The following is a 20,378-nucleotide window of genomic DNA, read 5'->3' on the forward strand; positions in this document are numbered from 1 at the left end:
GGGGCTGGATCCCAGGCCCTTGGGATCATGACCTAAGCTGAAGGCAGAGGCTTTAACCCACTGAGCCACCCAAGATCCGGAAACACTTCTATTTTAGACTAAAGATGCCAAGGTGGCCGAGGAATTTCTGTATCTCTTTCCTTGATGCTTAGAACAGGGCTATGTCTGGAGCAGATATTCAATAGATACTAATAGATACAATAGATACTAATTAGTAATTACAATGACTATATGCGTATGGAACGATTTCAGGGGCTTCTTTCCTGGTTTGTATGATCTGAAGCTTTTTAATATCTGTATATATGTCAGAAAGTCAGCATTAGAAACCTTCTGCAGCAAATCATACGTTATTAATTTGATTCGTGTTTTAAAACTTACCTTTGGCATTATGAAATAATTCCTCAAGTGAGGAAAACAGCCAATTTAAAAAAAAAAAAGCCCCTTTTTTAATCTTAAGGAAAACACGTCAAAGCAGATGTCCCTGGTTACGAATCCAGCTGATCAATAACGTTTCACAATTTGTACCAACACTAGCGGAAAGGAGCGAGCTTAGCACGTCACTCTAAAACGATCAGTACCAAATTTCCCCAGAGCACAAATGGGTTTCTAATCAAAGTCCTAACTTTTCTTCTCTTGTAAATCAATTTTTCTCCAGACCCTCACAAACACCATCGTCCTAGATAGAGACTCACGCGAGGACCACTTGGTGTAACACTCTCCCTCGGAGCAGAGAGAGGGTTCTCGTAGGTGGCAGGTGCGTGGGACAATTTTTAACTAACCAACGCAGGAGTTTCGTGTCATATTATTCTCTTGCCCCAAAAGCATAGGAGTTGGTTTCCTTACCCACAGTCTTTTCCCCTTGAGGCCACCTGTTGGGTCATCTTTTGCAGAGCGAGGGGACCAGAGCACTTCTGAAGCAGCGTTTTCCTCGTCTAGGAGAGGGCTGACCGTGCGCGCAGAGCATGCCCCCCTCGCCAAGGTTCCAGCACCCGACGCCGGCCTCCTTTCGGATTCGGTTCACACTGCAACAGCCCGAGTGGTCCACCCCTTCCTCCCGGCTGGCGCCGGAGGGGTCCCCAGCGAGGCCGCTTCACCGCCCCTGGCGGGGGACTTTCCGCAGCTCGCGGGGTCCATCCCCCCCGCGCGCCCCTCCCCCGGGGCCGCCCCTGTGAGGAGCCCAGCCGAGGACAGGCGAGGGGGCGGGGCGAGCGCCTGACGCGCGGAGGCTCCGGCCAATGGGAACGCCCCGCGGCGCCGGCCGAGCCGCCAGCAGATAAAAAGGAGGCACGGCCGCGCTCTCCAGCCTGCCACTGTCCCTGGCGGAGGAGGTGTCCCTGGCCGGTCGCCTACTTTCCTCAGGTGATCCTGGCCACAGCCCATTGCCTACGGCCGCCGGCGCGATTGAGTGTCAGTCCCCGAAGCGTCCCAGAGTCCCTCCGGAGCGGCAGCGGGCGGGTCCATGGAGAAGGGTCCGGTGCGGGCGCCCGCGAAGCCGCGGGGCGCCAGGTGCAGCAATGGGTTCCCCGAAGGGGAGCCGCCGCGATCCGGGCGGAGCGGGCCGGCCGAGAAGCCGCCGCGGCCGGAGACCAAGAGCGTCCAGCCGGCGGACGGCTGGAAGGGCGAACGGCCGCGCAGCGAGGAGGATAATGAGCTGAACCTCCCCAACCTGGCGGCCGCCTACTCGTCTATCCTGCGCTCGCTGGGCGAGGACCCCCAGCGGCAGGGACTGCTCAAGACGCCCTGGAGGGCGGCCACAGCCATGCAGTTCTTCACCAAGGGCTACCAGGAGACCATCTCAGGTCAGTGCGCCCGCCGGCGTCGTGGGCGCGGGCCGCTCCGGCTTGCGGGCACGGAGTAGGTGGCCGCGGGAGGCGCGCGTCGGCTCGGGGAAGTTTCCGGAGTTGCCTCACTCTTGGCAGAAGATGGAGTGCTGTCACTTCCAAACCCCACCTTCTGCCCTGGCCCCGCTGTCCCGCCCAGGCGAGGGCCCTGTGCGCGGCGTCCGGCTCAGCTGTCCTTACGGGGTCCTCCCGGTCCCGCGCGCAGCCCTCTCCTTGAGCCTCGGGTTGCGGGGACAGCGGTCACTGAGCTAACTGCCAGGTGGGGGGCTGGAGGCCCTGTCGCCCGAGCGCCCAGGGCCGGATGCCTGAAGCACGTGCCGAACCCAGACTTGCCAGGATTAGGATCGCCTGGCGCTCGTGGAAGGGAGCTCTTCCTAGGTCGTCCCTCTTCTCGAGGTCTAATTTTTTGATAGTTCTGGGGTGAAGCTTTGGCTTGGTCTGCTTGGAGCGCAGGGGTGATTCTTTGTGGCAGACTCGGAGACCCGCACGCTCGACTGACTTGCTAGGGCACCGGGGTTTTGGGGATAGTTCTAATTCTCTTTGGTCCACTGCAAGTTAACTCCCATCTCAGGACTTTCCCAGGATTTGGCCCAGCTCAGGGCATGGTCTTGCCCAGAGTTTGAGGCGTGACGTTTTGCTGTTTGAAGCCCCCGTCCCCATTCTAAAAGCTCAAAATCAATTAACTGACTCCCTGGGAGTCGGGAAGTTTCGCTGGGCTCTGGGACCCCGAATTGGAGTACCTCTAAGCTGGGTTTGCCCAATGTTATCCGTGCCTGAGGCGGGTCAGACTTTCACCCAGAAGGTTGGAAAGCTGTAGGGGATGGGGGAGGGAGAATGGAAAATGAGGACTTAGCTGCCTAATTGCTGGGCGAATGGTGCTGTTCTTTACAAAAAAGAGAACGAAAGCTTCTGACTTCTGCAACTGGGACCAAAGATGTTTTCCAGCTTAAATCTTTGGTGCCTCTTGGTGACATTTATTTATTTGGCCTAAGAAACCTCTACCTTCATCGTGTCTCAAAGAACAGTGTTGCTTTGCAAGGTAACTTCCCTGCCCCTGTTATTTTCTTGATGGCGAGTCCGGCGACTCCCCTTATAGATCCCGGGAAGAGCTAAGTTATTTTTGCTCGGTCTTCCACACCCCAGAGGAAGGGTGGGAAATCAGTGTGAGAGGGGTGGGGCTCCAAAAGGAAATAATACTGCATACTAAAGCCAAGAAAGTCCTAGTTCTGTGTCCAAGTTCTCTTTTTTACCTCTTGATGGTAACAGGTCAGAGACTGAAAAGCCGAATTTCAAACTGCAAAGACTGAAGAATAAGCAGTCTTCATTTGGTGAATATTCGATCATTTTGTAACATTCCACAATGTAATGAAGAAACCTCTTTTAGGGACTTACTCATTCTGCCTCTTGTGGATACTGAATGCAGTCCCCTTCATAACATGGGTCAGACTTTGGGAATCTTGGCCAAATTCACAGGAGAGAGGTATTTCTGACTCCCAGAAAGGTCACAAAATTACCTAAAGTGATTCACAAGGTTTATTTAAACAAATGGTGAGCATAAGTTTGTCTTATGAGCCATAGGGCTAATGAATCCAAAGAACACTTCAATCTACCTTAGAAAATGGTTTTACACCTGTTAACTTATTACTTCAAAAGTGCATGGACCTAGATACAGAAAGCAGATTAAGGGTTGCCAGGGCCTGGGGAGGAGGATAGAATGGGGAGTGGCTGCTTAATGGGTTTCTTTTTGGGGTGATGAAAATGTTCTGAACTAGAGAGTGGTGATAGTGGTGTTTGCACAACATTGTGAGTATATTAAATGCCACTGGATTGTATACCTCAAAATGGCTAAAATGAATTTTTTTTCTATTTATTTGACAGAGAGAAAGAGAAAGACCACAAGTAGGCAGAGTGGCAGGCAGAGAGAGAGTGGGGGAAGCAGGCTCCCCACCACACAGAGAGCCCAATGTGGGGCTCGATTGCAGGGCCCTGAGATCATGACCTGAGCCAAAGGCAGAGGCTCAAACCACTGAGCCACCCAGGCACCCCTAAAATGAATTTTTTAAGTGATAAATTTTATAATACATATTTTATTATACATAAATTTTTATTTTATATTTATATTTATATTTTATAAAATTTACACAAAAATTTTATTATGCATAAATTTTATGTATAGTTTACCACAATAAAAAGAGTCCACAGGCCATTTAAGAATTATACTAGCCGTTAACTGAATACTTTTTTATGTTTTAACTGCTTTATGCAGAAGATCTTGGTTAATCTTTGTTTTGAGGTAAACACTGTTCTTTTAACCCCATGACAAGGAAACTGAAGGAGAGAGGTTAACAGCTTCAAGTGGTAGGGCTGGTATTTGAGTTCAGACAGCCTGAATGTGGAACTCTTACCTACTTTCTCATGTTGTTATTTTGATGTGTCAGTGTACCTTATCTCTAAATATTTCAAACTGTGAGCTATGACCTAACAGCTGGGTTAGCAGCATTAAAAAAAAAAAAAAAAAGGTGGAGTAGAATTGAAAAGTTCAGTTTATCACATGTAGTAAGGTTACAAGTTGTGAGGAGCTTCTGTGTGGGTTTTGTAGGGGGTTTTTTTGGTTGTTTTTTTTGGTGTGTACTGGCTCCAGATGTAAATATAATTAACTGTGGATTGTGGTAAAAAGTTTGAAAGCCTCTATCTAAGGGCTCACACTTAAGGGCTTAATACATTAATACATTTCTTAGAGGCACATAGAAGACAGAGAGGAGAGGACAACAAGGGTAGTGCTGAATTTAAAGGAATAAACCTCAAATGGTAGTGGGCTAGACCCTACCCCAGCCTGGGTGGGAGACAGAAGGAAGGATATTTTAAATCTGTAGATAATACAGCAAAGAGTAATAAAACAATCCTGAACAATCCCTAATTTTTATTTCTTTAGAGAGCATAAATTAGTGACCACTAAGAATTGTTTTGGGAAGAAATAAACTGCTTTAAAACTCTCACTTTTCTTTACTTGTAAACAAGATACTCTGTATCTTTCATATCTCTTATGGTTAATGGTGTTGACTTCAGTGTTGTAAAATAGAAAATAAATTGGTGCCTTACATTCCTCAAATAATTTTTTGTTACTTCCCTCCTTAGTGGATTGATGCTAACTTCTGGCATTCTGTACTGCCCCCTGTACTGCCCCTTCTCTGCATGACCCTTGCCTAGTGTACCTTTCATCTACTTTCTAATGTGTACCTTACCATGGGTACATCTATGATCACATGTGATGGGGCTATGTCAGGGTTGTGCAAGTCTTCTGGTCACTGTTCACCACTGGGTTAGGAGGAAACTCTGAAAGAGACACTGCACCCTCTCCCAGGAACTGGCTCTCCTTTGAATCTGCCACCACATCCTGATCCTTGGACCAGCTCATCTTTCTCTGTTGCTGTCCTATTTCCGTTTAACACATCGTAGTTCTCTTATATATTCTAAGTTTTACCTTGATGAGGTCTCCTTTTTTTTTTTTTTAAAGATTTGTTTATTTATTTTAGAGAGGAGGGTGGAGAGGGGCAGAGGGAGAAGGGTGGAAGCAAACTCCCCACTGAGCGCAGAGCCTAACACAACATGGCTCCATCTCAGGACCCTGAGCTCATGACTTGTGCCGAAATCAAGAGTTGGATACTTAACTGGCTGAGCCACCCAGGCCCTCCAATGAGGTCCCCCTTCTAATAAGGAATCTTCCCTGTATTTCCAATATCTTATTCAGAACTTTAAATAAATTAGAAGGTCTACTGTTCTTTGAGGTTCTTGGTCTTCTTGTCTCTGTGTCTGACATTTCCCATTCCCTGTTCCCTCCTGGGTTTAGATGGGAATAACCTTTTAATGAGCATTATCTACCAAATATTAAGGGCATCTACCTTTTTTCATCAATTGTCCTCTTTATGCATTTATGGGAACACACAACTCTTGTGTCGTATTTCTAATTAATGTAGGTTTTAGCTTGTCTTATCCAGGATGCCAAAACAGTTTTCATAAATCAGTTCTTAGGAAGCACTTAAGCATGTGTGTAATGCAGCATGAGGAGAGGGTACCACAGGTGATGGGCTTCTTGACTGTCTTCCCACCAGGGTTGAGGAGCCCTGCCTCAGTAATTTTCACTGCAAGATGGTATCTATCCTTTAAAGATAACACAAGGCAGGGCACCTTGGTGGTTCTGTTGGTCAAGGCTCTGACTCTTGATTTTGGCTCAAGTCATGATCTCAGGGTTATGAGATCACCCATGTGGAGCTCTGCACTGGGTGTGGAGCCTGCTTAAGATCTTCTCTCTCCCCCTGTGCCCTCCCAACCCCCACCACAGGCAGGCACTCTCTCATTCTCAAAAATAAACAAAGAAAGATAATACAAAGCAATTAGAGACTTTGTTTATCCAAAAATGAGTCTTAGTTATTTCATTCTGAAATGTGCTAGAACTCACGAAAGATTTTTTTCTCTTTTTGAATCACAAATCCTTGTGATTTACCAAATCAGACCAATGATGAGCTAAAAATTGTAACAATTTATAAGGTATGAATGGGGACAAGAATCACATTATTTACTCTCCCTCCCATATTGTGGATGAAATGTGAGTTTATGTCCCAAGTTTTTAAATATATTAAATGTTAATCTCATCATGGAGAGGTGCTATTTTTGGATGTGTGTAGGTCATCTAAATATTGATTCACTAGTAATTTTTATTTTAAATTGTTTTGTTAATGAATACTTTTATTAGGACTTAGTTCTACTTACTGCTAGAAAGTATACTATGAATAAAGAAGAAAAAATAATGAAATTGTTGAAGTACATGCCTGGAATTTAGAAATAGTCAAAGTTGATTAAAGCTGTTAAGCCATTGAGAATGGAGGAAAACAGCTTGTCCTAATGGTTTCTTTTATTTTTTAAATTATTTTTTAAAGATCTATTTATTTATTTGGTAGAGAAAGAGAGAGTGGGAGTAGGGGGAGGGGCAGAGGGAGAGCATCTGAAGCAGACTCCACACTGAGCACATAGCCCATCTTGGGGCTTGATCTCATGACCCTTGAGATCATGACCTGAGCAGAAACCAAGAGTCAGACACTTTACTGACTGAACCACCCAGGTACCCCCTAAGGTTTTCTTTTAAAAAGATATTATCTATTAACAATTTTTCTGACCTGGGAGAAAAAAAGTTCACTACAGATAACCTCGGAATACCAAACAAAGCCATCAGTTTGGTGCCTGTTTTAGTTTCATTGGGTTGGTATAAAGTACCACAGACTGGGCTGTTTAAACAACAGGTATTTTATTGTCCCACGTTCTAGAGGCTAGAAGTCCAAAAGCAAGGTGTGGGTGGAAGTGTGGGTGGAACCATACTCCCTCTGACAGTTGTAGTGCAGAGACCATTTTTGCTCTTCCCAACATCTGGTGGTAGGTATCAAACCTCAGTGTTCATTTGCCTGCATTATTCCAATCTCCATCTCTATTGGTGTTCAGATTTTCCTCTTTTAAAGACACCAGTCACATAGGACTGAGTCTATTGTACTCCACTATGTCCCTTCTTACTTTAGTTAATTACATCTGCTGTTACTCAATTTCCAAATAAGTCACATTCTGAGGTACTGGGGTTTTGGGCTCCGACTTATCTTTTTGAGAAGGAATACGATTCACCTTATACCTATACCAGGGCTAAATACTATTCTTCATAAGACTGGCAACTTTACAATTTCATGTAACAAATTTATTGAGTGCCAGGCCCTGCACCGAATGCTTGGAACCCAAGATGAGTAAAGCCAGATATGGTTTCTGCTGTTACGGAATTTACAGACTCTTGGACAAAGACCGATATTCATCAAAATCACGAGTGTGTGTGGGATTACAGATTGAGAAATGTTAAGGATAAAATGGACAGAGCTCAATGAGAGCACTTAACAAAGGAATTTATCTGTGCTGGGAGTTAGGAGCGTGGATGCCTGAGCTGACATGTGAGTAAAAACAGACACTACGATAACTTACTAGGTGCTGAGTTCTTTACATATATCGTCTCAGTTGCCCTCACAGTAGCCCTAGAGGGTAGGCGATGTATTCCCATTTTACAGATAAGAAAACTGAGGCACCTGCCCAAGTGGGTGTCTTGACAAAAGAGAGCACCTGCCCAAGATCGTGTCTTGACAATAGCAGTGCTGGGAGGATGATAGAAAATGAGAGTCATATTCTCTGGCATTCTGTTTAATCATAATACTGTGCTGATTTATTTAAATTCCCTCCTCCTCCTCTCCCTTTTTGTATTTTCTCTGCTGTTTTCTTTGTTCAGCTCTTGAAACTCTTCCATGGCTGGGTTTCACCCACTGGCTCATTTGCAATATACTCCTGTAATTTGAGTCCCATATTAGGTTGAGTCAGACTGCAGTATTAAAATTTGCCAGGAGAGGGCAACTATCTAATCTTTGATGTATGCTAGATTATGAATTCTGGATCATATGAACCATTCCTAATTCCAGTTTATATAAATGAATATATCCCTGTGGTTCTGCATTCTCTTTGAATCTATAGCAGTTAGATATGGGGATAATTTGGATTTGGTTAATCAAAGATCATCTGAACTGAGGTAAATGTGTTATACTCAAGGCTGAGAGGACATTTACTCACTGGAATTTTGTCTGATTATAAGCCTCATTAGCAGTTTTTTAGTCCCTTTTAGAGAAGAGGAACTGTTTGTACTCCTTGTTGCATCCCTAGCAAACTTCCCAGCACATGTTTGAATTAATTTCATAAAGACAAAGACCCTTTCTTAACTCTTTTTTTCTACCACAATCCTCTCTGCGTAGGTGCTCAATAAATACTACTTGTTTTATACACTGAAGAAAAATTCAGAGGACTTGTCTTTATGAAAAAAAGCCACGAGTTATTCCAACTGGGCCTCCTGAATACTTTTAGACCAGAGGTCATCCTTTAGACAAGTGTGTAGAGTCAGACAGTCTGCACTGCAGAAACTCACCTGTTTGAGATAGCTCCTAGAGTCAGTCAACATATTATTTCAAGGTATCACTGAAGTGACTGGTCTGTTCCCTGGCACATAAAAATTATGGGGAAGGATCTCTAGAAAATCCGTCAAGTTTGCAATCAGTTTTTAAGCTGTCATAGAAATGTTCAAATGTACATAGCATAGTATAATGAGCTGATGTGTGCCTTCTAGCCTCAACTGTTAGCATAAATATAGGTCTATCTTATTTCAACCTTTCTGTCTCACATTCCCTCACTGAATTGTTTTAAAACAAATCCCAAATACGTCATTTCATTGATAAATACTTCACTATATCTAAAATAAAAAGACCTAAAAATATTGTGCTTGAAATTAACAGTTATTCCTTATTTCCAAATATCTATCCAGTGTTTACATTTCTCTGATTTTTCCACAGGTGTCTCTTTACAAATTGTTTTTTTTTTTAAGAATTTTATTTATTTATTTGACAGAGAGAGATCACAAGTAGGCAGAGAGGCAGGCAGAGAGAGAGAGAGAGGGAAGCAGACTCCCTGCTGACCAGAGAGCCCAATGTGGGGCTCCATCCCAGGATCCTAGGATCAGGATCTGAGCCAAAGGCAGAGGCTTTAACCCACTGAGCCACCCAGGCACTCCTACAAATTGGTTTCTTTAGATAAAGATTCAAACAAGATTCACACATTGTATTTGATTAATGTTCTTAAATTTCTTTTAATTTGTTACAATTTGTTATTCCTTTTTATCCCCTATAATTTGTTGAAGAAACAGGGTCATTTGTCCTATAGAATTTTCCATATTCTAGGTTTTGCTCATTATTTTCTCATGATTTAGTTTAACATGTTCCTTAAATACTAGTGGATTTAGAGGTGTGCCTCCCTGCTCCCACCCAAAAATAACTCTTAAATTTAGTAAAGAATAATTTATAAATGGTGGCATATGCTTCCATCAGGAGGCAACTAAATAACTAGTTGTCTTTTTGTGACATCAAAATTGTTCAGTGTTAGGTGTTATCAGCCTTATTCATCCATTATAAAGTGCCTCACCAGTCTTTCACTTACTACTTTTAATAGCCATTGGTGATTGTCTAGACCCAGTAATTATAATTTGCAAAATAATGATGTTTGGTTCTTTAATTCCTTTTGAATTTATTGACTGAATTTCTATAAAGAAGATATAGAAGAATGTCTTAGACTATCTTTGCAACTATTTAGTAAGTTTAAAAGTATTTAAAATAAAGCTTAAAATTATGACTGTTAATTTCTTTAATTCTAAAGTAGAGCTCTACCTTATTATGACTTAATCTAGAAGCCATAAAAGAAAATAATTTAACTACATAAAAACTATGAATTATCACATGTGAAATACCAACATGAATAAATTCAAATGACAAAATGGGAAGAAATATTTACAACTCCCCTTGAGACAACAGGGTAATCAAACTAATATAAAAAGAGAGGCTAGAAATTAATGTGAAAGGTCAAAAACAGAACTGAAAAATCAAGGAGACCTGTAAGCAGACAGTTCATGGGGTAGGAAATACAAATGACTTAAACACTTGGAATGATGCTTGACCTCACTTTCAGTAAGAGAAATGCACACAGACATTTCTTCCTTGTTAGATTGACAAAAGTCCAAAAATTTGATACTGCATTATGTTATCGAAGTGCTAGGGCAAAAACTATTACTGTTGAAAGGATACTATCCTTATGGAGGTTAATTTGGCAACATCTATCATATACCGAGTTATATAAGCTACTTGAAAATCCAGCCTCTAGGAATTTATCTTAGATAGATACTTGGACACATTAAATACATATGCTCAAAGTTAGCCACTATAGCCTTGAATGTGGAAGTAACCTCAATGTCTAGGCTTTTAGAATAGCTAACTCAGAGGAGTTATATTTTGTAGGAAAAATGGGATATGGGGGACAATAAAATGTTGCTTATATTGGTATTACATGTTAATCAGAATATGAACTGGGCTGATAGCACATAAGTATAGAAGCAATATTTTTCACTATTTCCAGTTTTTTATTTTTGAGGTATGTGCATGTATTTTCAAATAGGTGAAAATATTTTGGCAAAGTTTTTCAAATCTAGGAGTAAAATAAATACAACTTTTCCTAAGGGCTAGCTAACCAGAAAAATCTGATAACTGAAAAACGTTTACCCTGAAATTATAGAAAAATAGTATATATATATATACATATATATATATATTTGTGAGCTCGATCTTCATTGTGATTTTTTTTTTTTTTTAAGATTTTCCCGCTGAATGGGAAACTGGATGCAGGACTTGATTCCGGGACTCCAGGATCATGACCTGAGCTGAGGGAAGATGCTTAAGGGACTGAGCCACCCAGGCACCCTTCTTTGTGATCTTTATTGCATGTAGAAAGAGACTGAGTTTGAATGTGACCTTCTCTTTTAACTATGCATGTAATTACTGGCATGTTTCTAAAGTTTAATTGTTGTTTTTCCCCATTTGTAAAAGGTGGTATGGAAATACCTGCTCTGCCTGGGCTGATCTAGGTAGTTTGTGACTACAGCATTCATGTTCTAATCGACATCATGCCCCCTCAGTTTTTAAGTGCCTGTGTTTTCATATGAAGACCTACTTAGTATGTGAGGATCATAATATGTAGGAATTCTGTTTTTCTTCCTGAATCCTAGCAAAGAGAAAGCAAGGTCTATAGCAGGGACCAAACAGTAAGTTCCTGAGGAGAGGAGCATATGGAGTTTTGTGTGGTCAGAAGGGAGGCAGATGCTTCTGGTGGAGAGACTTGAAACCGCAGATTACTGTGGAGGTGGTAACTTTTGAGCTGAAAGTAGAAGGAAATTCATTTTGAGGATTTGGAAAAAGTTTTTTAAATTTTTTGTTTTTTAAGTCCTCTCTACACCTAACTCAGGTCTCGAACTCTCAGCCCTGAGATCAAGAGATATATGCTCCACCGACTGAGCCAGCCAGGTACCCCAAGTGTTTTTGTTGTTGTTGCTGCTGCTGTTGTTTATTTATTTATTTTTAAAGATTTTTATTTATCTATTAGAGAGTAAGCAAGAGCAAGAGAGCACGGGGTCGGGGGGAGGAGCAGAGGGTGAGGGAGAAGCAAACTCCCCAATGAGAAGGGAGCCCACATCAGATCCTGACCTGAGCTTAAGGTAGGTGCTAAACTGACTGAGCCACCCAGACACCCCTTTTGTTGTTTAAACAGAAATTGTCCATGCTGGTTTAGAGAAGGCTACCATCTAAGTGTTCTGGATTAAAAACAATATATTCATAGTTGTTGGGTACCATAGAATTAAAATTAAATGAAACTTTTAAAGCAATTTATTGTCCACTTTTTAAAGGTTAGGATGGAAGGCATCGGTGGGCTCCTTCCTCTGATGTTTTAAAAATCCATTCTGGCCAGTCATCCCGTCTATGAACTTTACCTGAATGCGTGTTGCTAGTTGGCCTATTTGGTTTAATTGGTCTAGTCTTTACAATCTGGTTGTTGGTTTTATTTGTGCTTCTTCTGGTTAATCTCCTTGCTTACTTGTGTTCCAAGTCCTGACTCTTGTACTTCTTGTGTATCTCTAGACTCTGTCTTATCTTCTCTTGCTCTGACTCTTTGTCCTCTCTCACCAGAAGTCCAGTGACTTTTTAACTTCCCAACTTACTTCCTAGCTGCTAGTGCCACTATAATTTTACTAAAATTGAATAGGTCTCATCCTTCTGAAAATACTTGCCTGATTTTTTTTCTTGTTTTTCCTCACCATGGCTGTGAGGTTTTGTTGTGTTCCATTCTCTCGACTGCATTCTTTCCCCCTTCTGTTCCATCACTCCTCCTCTCATGAGGGCCTTTAATTTAGGGCACAGTCCGTCTTGAAAAATCACTGCTTCATTCCACACTGGAGCTGGAGATCAAGGCAGACATTCTACCTGAGGCTCGTTTTTCCAAAATATTTGGCCCTTATTATCTGCTCTCTTCCTCTAAATTGTTTTCACTGTCTTTTTTTGATTTTGGTTGCTAACCATGAGGAGACCCACTCACTACCCATTTATCAACAGCTATTGCTTCTCTAGAGTTCTATGAACAAGAAACCAGATTTAGGTGAGGAAATTGGCTGTTGCTGAGTTCTGCATTGAATTTTTTTGAGGTCCAGTTGGTCCACATGCTGTTTCAAGTGAAGAGCTTTGCCAGAACATATGGCTCTTCTCTATGAGGTATGATATGTTTTATGTACATCAATGAGTACTTATTTTTCTAAGTAGGAATCAGGACCCATTTCAACAGAGGCCATTGACAAATGTCCCAAACAAGGAAATTCTCTACTAAAAAAAGATGAAAATGCAATTATGCCTATTGTATGGTAAGCTGTTCATGAGCAGAGATGAAGGTGTTAGGTGCTGGAGTTCAGCTAAGAGTGAGGTCTTTGCCAAGGAGCTGACTACCCCTTCAAAATGTAAGTGTTTTCTGCTAATGCATAGGCAATCACGGAAGTGCCACTGATTGCCACCAGAAACAATTTGCCTTTCAGCAGCAGAGTGATTAGCTTACAGCCTCCAGCCGTTAGAGCCCTTGCTCTGCATAAGCAAGATAAGTCATGCTTATCCCACACTGTTTTTTCCTTTCATTTTATTACCCATTTCTTCCAATTCCTCCACCACTGCTATCAACTGAGCTTTTTGAGGGTGGGGCTGTTTAGAAGTGAAGTGCTTTCTAAGAGAGTGTTTCAGCTTTATAGTTAGCCTGTTAGACTTTGTTCACTGATAGAAACACCAGCTGGACCTCAGGATTCTTAAACTATTTTAGTGTGTCAACAAGTTCATCCTGGTATCATGGGAAGAACAACTAGTCTGTACTAGTCACAGCATCCCCACTAACTAATTTAAGCCCTAACAAGTTCCTTTCAAGGCTTTCTGGATCTGGTCTACAGGAGGGGCAGTTGGACTAGGAGTGGAATTGTCACACCTAGGTGTCTGTACTACAGGCACGTTTGTCAGAATTGTTTCATGGCTCACTCTGATGACTTTCTTCCGCTGACACGTGAGGTTCTACCTCAGGCTTCTTTCATGACTAAAGGTGCTGTTTTCCTTTGAAACATTCAACCACACAGATAGTTTCTATGGTAACACGTCTCTCTCTTTTTTTTTTTCTTGTGATGCAGATTTTTGAAAATGTTCTTCATCTATGTGCTCTTTAGGGCCTGTGGTCTTCCAATCTATAACCCCATGGGTGAGACAAAGCCTTTATTTAAGGACTTTTTCCTCAGGAAGAATAAAGAATTGCTAGTCATACTAGTGCTTGAGGTTTAGTTTGTTAATAAGGTTTCCTATCCCTTAGAAGTGGAATTGTTGGATTGCCTGTTAGCACAGTAATAATAAGAAAACCAATGTTCTCTGTTAGGATTGTGACATTTTATTATTTTAAGAAAAAAATTTTTAAAAAGATTTTATTTATTTCAGAGACAGAGAGCACACTTGTAGGAGCAGAAGGTGGGGTAGTGGGGGAGGGAGAGCAAGAGAATCCGACACAGACTCCATGTTGAACATGGAGCCCAAAACGGGGCTCGATCTCACTGCTCTGAGGTCATGACCGGCACTGAAACCAAGTGTTGGATGCCTAACCAGCTGAGCCACCCAGGTGTCCTGTGACATTTTATTTTACTTTTACACTTTTTATTTTTTAAAAGATTTTATTTATTTATTGACGGAGAGAGAGAGAGAGAGCACAAGTAAGCAGAGTGGCAAGCAGAGGGAAGGAGAGAAGCAGGCTCCCTGCTGAGCAGGGAGTCCAATGCAGGGCTCGATCCCAGGACCCTGGAATCGCGACCTGAACCTAAGGCGGCTACTTAACCAACTGAGCCACCCAGGCGCCCCCCTACTTTTCATTTTTTTAATATAAAGTTTTCACACACAAAAATGGACAAAATTGTATATGGACAGCTAACATACTTACTACCTAGATTCAAAATTAATGTTTTGCCCTATTGACATGGTCTATTTTACTGAGAACAAGTCAGACATTTATTTAGAGGTGAAATGTCACCCTAGAAAGTGTTTTTCTTCTTAACCACTTGTACTGTCTTTACTAAAATTAACTATTAATTTCTTCATATCATTTAATACCTAGTCTACAGTCATAATAGTAGAGTTAACACCTAATTCTATGCCCCCAATTGTCCCAAATGTCTTTGACTCATGATTTGTTTAAACTAGGACCCCCTCAAGATCCATACATTTGCATTTGATTGTTAGTTTTTTAAAAGTTTATTTTTTATTTTCATTTATTTTTTTTTATTGTTAGGTTTTAATCTAGAAGATTTCTTCCTACCTCTACCCTGTGACACTGACTTATCAGAGATTCTAAGTTGTTGTATGAGCTCTTCCACCTTTGAGATTTCTGATTGTTTTCTTCCTGTTTTCATTTAACTTGTTGCTCTACGTCTCATATTCCTGGAATTGGAAGTTAGGTCTAAAGACTTGATTAAATTCAGGGAAAACATTTTTAACAAGAATGCTGTTTTCTTCATACCATATCACACCAGGAGACATAATATATTTGGATCTTGAAGATTTAAAGTCTCTAGTTAGTTTGAAAAGTGACTCTACCAGTTTCCTAGGATAAACTTCTATAGAGATGTTCCTTTTTCTTTTTTTTAAGCCTTTTTATTAGTTTGAAGATTTAATGGGATTCTCCTTTCCCCTGAAACTGTTCTAGTTTCATTTCAAAAAGTAAAGGTCAAAGTAGCATTAAATTACTGAATTTTCCCTCATACAAACCAAATAAATAGCTGGTAAAACAGTCTTTTGCAAACAGTGTACACCAGCTCTGGGCTCTCACAGCCTCTGGGTATCAGGCTGCACTTTCTGTCTGCTCTCTTGGGCTGATGGATAGCTTCTCTCCTTCAGCCCCTGTGTTTATCACTAATACAACTTCTATTTAAAACATCAGATTTCTTCCCTTTGTTTCCTTTGCTGTCACTGGCTTTAGGCTTGTTACCTTGTGGCTGACTGTGAACTACAGCAACTCCTGATTTCTTGCCTCTGGGCTTTCCCCCTTGAGTTCATTGTTCTTGTAGGCCAGGTTCAGATTTCTGGTGGCTGGTGATCAGGCTGTCCTGTGGAAATCAGAAGATGGGGTCAAAATCCAGCTCTTATGCTAACAGGTATGATCTTCTTTAGCAGGCACGTAATGTTTCCAAATAGAGCGTCAGTTTGCTCATCTGTAAAATGGGGATGATAACCACTTTTGACAAATGCAGAGTAAAGCAGGGCCTGAAAGAAGTCATGAACAAAATGTAATTTTTAATTTGAAGCATGCTCTAAAATAGAAGGTTATTTGATTTCTGTCTAATTCTAGACACTCAGGCAGTCCTTACTTTTTGTTGTTTCCTGTTTTTCTGTATTTTATTTCCTATAGCATCTCTCTTCCTTTTTTTTTTTTTTTTTTAAAGATTTCATTTATTGGGACGCCTGGGTGGCTCAGTGGGTTAAAGCCTCTGCCTTCAGCTTAGGTCATGATCCCAGGGTCCTGGGATCGAGCCCCACATTGGGCTTTCTGCTCAGCAGGGAGCATGCTTCCCTTCCTCTCTCTCTGCCTGCTTCTCTGCCTACTTGTGATCTCTGTCTGTCAAATAAATAAATAAAATCTTAAAAAAAAAAAAGATTTCATTTATTTGCTTGACAGAGAGACAGCAAGAGAGGGAACACAAGCGGGAACACAAGAGCAGCGGGGAGTGGGGGAGGGAGAAGCAGGCGTCTTGCTGAGTAGGGAGCCTGATGCGGGGCTCCATCCCAGGACCTTGGGATCATGACTTGAGCCTAAGGCAGACACTTCATGACTGAGCCACTGAGGTGCCCCAGTATCCCTCTTCCTTATACCCTCTGGAAAACCCTCCTTTCTTTCCATCCATCTTAAGGCCTGGATCAAATCTTTATGCTCAATATCATGTTTTTTCCTAGCCCATAATTTTTCCTTTCGGTAAAAATTGTCTTTTTTTTTTTTTTTTTTTTTTTTACTACTGCTTCTGTAGTCTAGCTTCTAAGCATTCTCTCCATTTTGGGAGGCTTGTTTTACAAAAATTCTAATATAATTAACAGACAGTGTTCCATTAGTTTCAGGAGTACAATATAGTGATTCAACAATTCTATACATTAGTTTCAGTTTAATTGATGCACACCTTGTTGGTATTTATTTGTCAGACAAATTACAGATGGTTCCATAACATCCATCTGTATGATATTTCATGGCATAAGTGAATGTAGGATGATAAGGGATGAGCCTATTAAAAGCTTCGGAAGCAAATGGATAGTTGATCAGATTGGTGTGTTCTTTCTTTAGAACTGCTGTGAACCAGACCTTGTTACCACCATCTGTTTTGTAAATTCCATTTACAGTTTAACAGCTGGATTGTGAAAGATATATAAAATTATCCAATTAAAAAACTAAATTTGGCAAGTGTGCCTCTTTTTTTTTTTTTTTATGACTCCTTGAATACACTCTTCTTTCTTTCCTTGGATAGCCTTTTAAGGTTCTCATTTTTGTCTACCACAAATTTTCAGAGTAGTAAACTGAGACCAGATTGGGAATACTTAGTAGGCTTGGATAACTTTGAGAGTTAATAATGTGCAGAATTGGCAGCCTTCAGTTTTATCCATGAAAAAAAAAATCTGAAGTTTAAAACAGGTGCTTTTCCCTACCTCAGTACAGAAAGCTGCTAGCTATTGCCTTTGCCCATCTCAAAAGGTGACCAATCAGTGGGGGTGGGAAAATAATTGTGTTGTAATTTGGCGTTGATTTCTAACACCCCTAGAGTTGTGCAAGCGAGGGACCTGGGAGTCCTGTTAAGTTCCTTCTCTAAAATCGTCCTCTCACCTGTGAGGAGCCTGTAGCTCAGGTCATAGTCTGTACAAAGTTCAAATGAGAACATGGGTCTTTGGACTTTTAAAGTTCTTTTCTTCTCATTTGTCATTCTACTTTTTGAACAACTGTGTGTGTGGTTTTCAAAGAGCCAGTTAAGTAATGGTGTCTGGGTAGAGAAATTGTATGCACTTCCATTTTCTCATTTCAGTATCTTATAAATAAACCACAACAAACCATACTGTTGTAATGAGGGAAAACTTTTGTTTAATAAAGATAATTTCGTATGTGAAAACATGTCCCTCAACAACAAACACTGTGTTCATGACAAGCCCAGCTAAGAGGATGGGAATAGTTCTCTAGTATTTTATTTGCTGAATAAAACATGCATATTAGTAATATTTTGAGGGCAGCCAGTACATTTATTTCAGTATCCTTGGCTACATTTTTTTGAACAGTTTTATTGAGCTATAATTGACATGCAACATTGTGTGAGTTTAAGGTGTACAAGTTGATTTGATACACTTACATCAAATACACTTGATATTGCAATGTAATTACCACTGTAGGTTAGCTGATACCTCCATTATCTAATTACTGTTTCTTTTTTATGATGAAAGCATTTAAATCTACTTTCTTAGCAACTTTCAATATGTAATTAAGTATTGTTAACTATATTCAAAAAGGTGTGCATTAAAAAAAAAAACAGCAGTGTAGTCATCTTTAACTAGAAGTGTGTATTTTTTGGCCAACATCTCCCCATTTCTCCTACCCTCCCAGCCTCTTATAATCACCATTCTACTCTGTTTGTAAGAGTTCAGCTTTTTTTAGATTCCACATGTTAGTGAGATCATACAATATTTGTTTTTCTCTGACTTATTTCACTTAGCATAATTCCATCAAGATCCATCTATGTTGTCTTCCCTATATTTTATTTTATAATTTTATTTTTTTTAAGATTTTATTTTTAAGTAATTTCTACACCCAGTGTGGGGCTTGAATTTAACAATCCTGAGATCAGGAATCACATGCTGTGCTGACTGAGCCAGCCAGGCGCCCCTTTGCTGTATTTTAATTGCTTACAAGCAACATGGGAATTTATCTCTTTCAGGGATGACAGGAATGAAAATTTCCAAAATAACCAGTTTTTACTTTTCTCTGCAATGCATTAGATCTGTCCTGCTGACAAACTTGCAGTTTGTGAAATTAGTTCATGGAGCTTATCAAAGCTGTGCCACAGCTCTGTCTACTCCAGCAGATGGTGTGAATTGTTGTCTAAAGTCATCTTAGTTTCCACCGTTCTATCAGTCTGTGGAATGTTTGAATTCATGCTTATTTTGGCCAAGTTTTACAAATGTTAGCTTTGTCTTGTTAAGTGCAAGAAGCTGTGAGTGCTGGAAGTGCTAATAAGTGGTATACCATCATGATGGACATGAAAGCAGAAATAGTGACTTACACTTACTTGTAGGACAAATTTTTCAAATAGGGGGTAGAATACAAAATGTTTTATCACCACAATGAGGTCAGACAGAAGCCTTTGTTTTAATTGCAGAGTGTGATCTAGGGAGGTTTCTGAAGGAGTTTGCAACATTGCATGAAGCAGGCTCTGTCTTTCCTGTGTAATTGACCTTTAGCCAATTACCTTCTATGCAAAGGTAACCTCAGTATCTTGCCTTTTTTCAGGAAAAACACCAAAACACCAGCACATGCATGAAAAACTCAATAAATTTTTTTAAATTAATGAAAGGTCTGAAATATACAAGGAAAATTACAAAGAATTTGTTTAACCAACGTTCATCTAGTTTGAACAACTCTTAATATTTTGCTGTAATTGCTTCTGAAAATACAAATGGAGTTTCATAGATACCTCTTTCTAATCCTGTTACCCTTCCTCTACAGAGTTAACCACTCTCCTGAATTTGACTTCTACTCTCATGTCTATTATTATACTTTTATTTCATATGTATGTCCATAAAGAACATGTAATTTTGCTTCTAGTTCATTTAAAGGGATCATACTGTATATATCTGTTATTGCTTTTAATACTTGCTTTTTTCATTGAACATTGTTTCAGGAAATAATTCAGCTTTGATTCACTTACTTTCACTGTTGGGTCATATTTTATTATATGACTCTACCCAAATTGTGTAATTATTCTTCTGATGCATGTTTAAATTCCTAATTTTGCTCTTACCAATAATGTTGCAATGATAATTCTTCTATGCCCTTGGCCACGTGCGTTTCTTTGGAGTCCTTTCTTTGAAATCTATCTTAAGGAAATAAACTGGCGGGGTAAAGACTGACATATTAATTAGATAAAGTGGAAGTTCTGTGTTTAAATATGATTCTGTGCATGGCATATAGGGCACTGTGTGGAAGCTTTAAAGCCTTAAGCTGCAATGCCTACCTCCAAGGTTGGGAGAAATTACACGTATAACAGTTTTACCAGGAGGTGTGATGAAGTAAGGGGTGTATGCTGGTGGAGGCAGCTCTGATGTTGGAGGGTTTGGGCCAGTGATTCAAACCTTTCTCCCCCAAGTCAGGGTAGGCTTGTCTTTGTTTGCCCCATGAGTTGATTTAATTCCAACCAGGAGCAAAGAGGTTTTTTATGCCTTTTTAGCTCTCACTCTCTGTGTTCTGCTGTCTTAGTTCTAAAATTGGTAGGCAGACCCATTCCCTTCTCTATCCCTTAGGATG

The 20,378-nt window shown here is 40.7% G+C and overlaps 1 protein-coding gene across 1 annotated transcript in view; it reads left to right on the forward strand.

The window, feature by feature from the left end:
• Positions 1 to 1,316: 1,316 nt before the first annotated feature.
• GCH1 (GTP cyclohydrolase 1) overlaps positions 1,317 to 20,378 on the forward strand; it is a 42,577-nt gene continuing 23,515 nt past the window's right edge. The window contains exon 1 of the mRNA XM_032875341.1: positions 1,317 to 1,799. Coding sequence (XP_032731232.1) covers positions 1,460 to 1,799 — 340 coding nt within the window. The 5' untranslated portion in view covers positions 1,317 to 1,459. The remainder of the gene's footprint in view (positions 1,800 to 20,378) is intronic.

The sequence above is a fragment of the Lontra canadensis genome, unplaced genomic scaffold (genome assembly GCF_010015895.1).
Source record: "Lontra canadensis isolate GAN:19392208 unplaced genomic scaffold, GSC_riverotter_1.0 scaffold55, whole genome shotgun sequence".
Lineage (NCBI taxonomy): Eukaryota > Metazoa > Chordata > Mammalia > Carnivora > Mustelidae > Lontra > Lontra canadensis.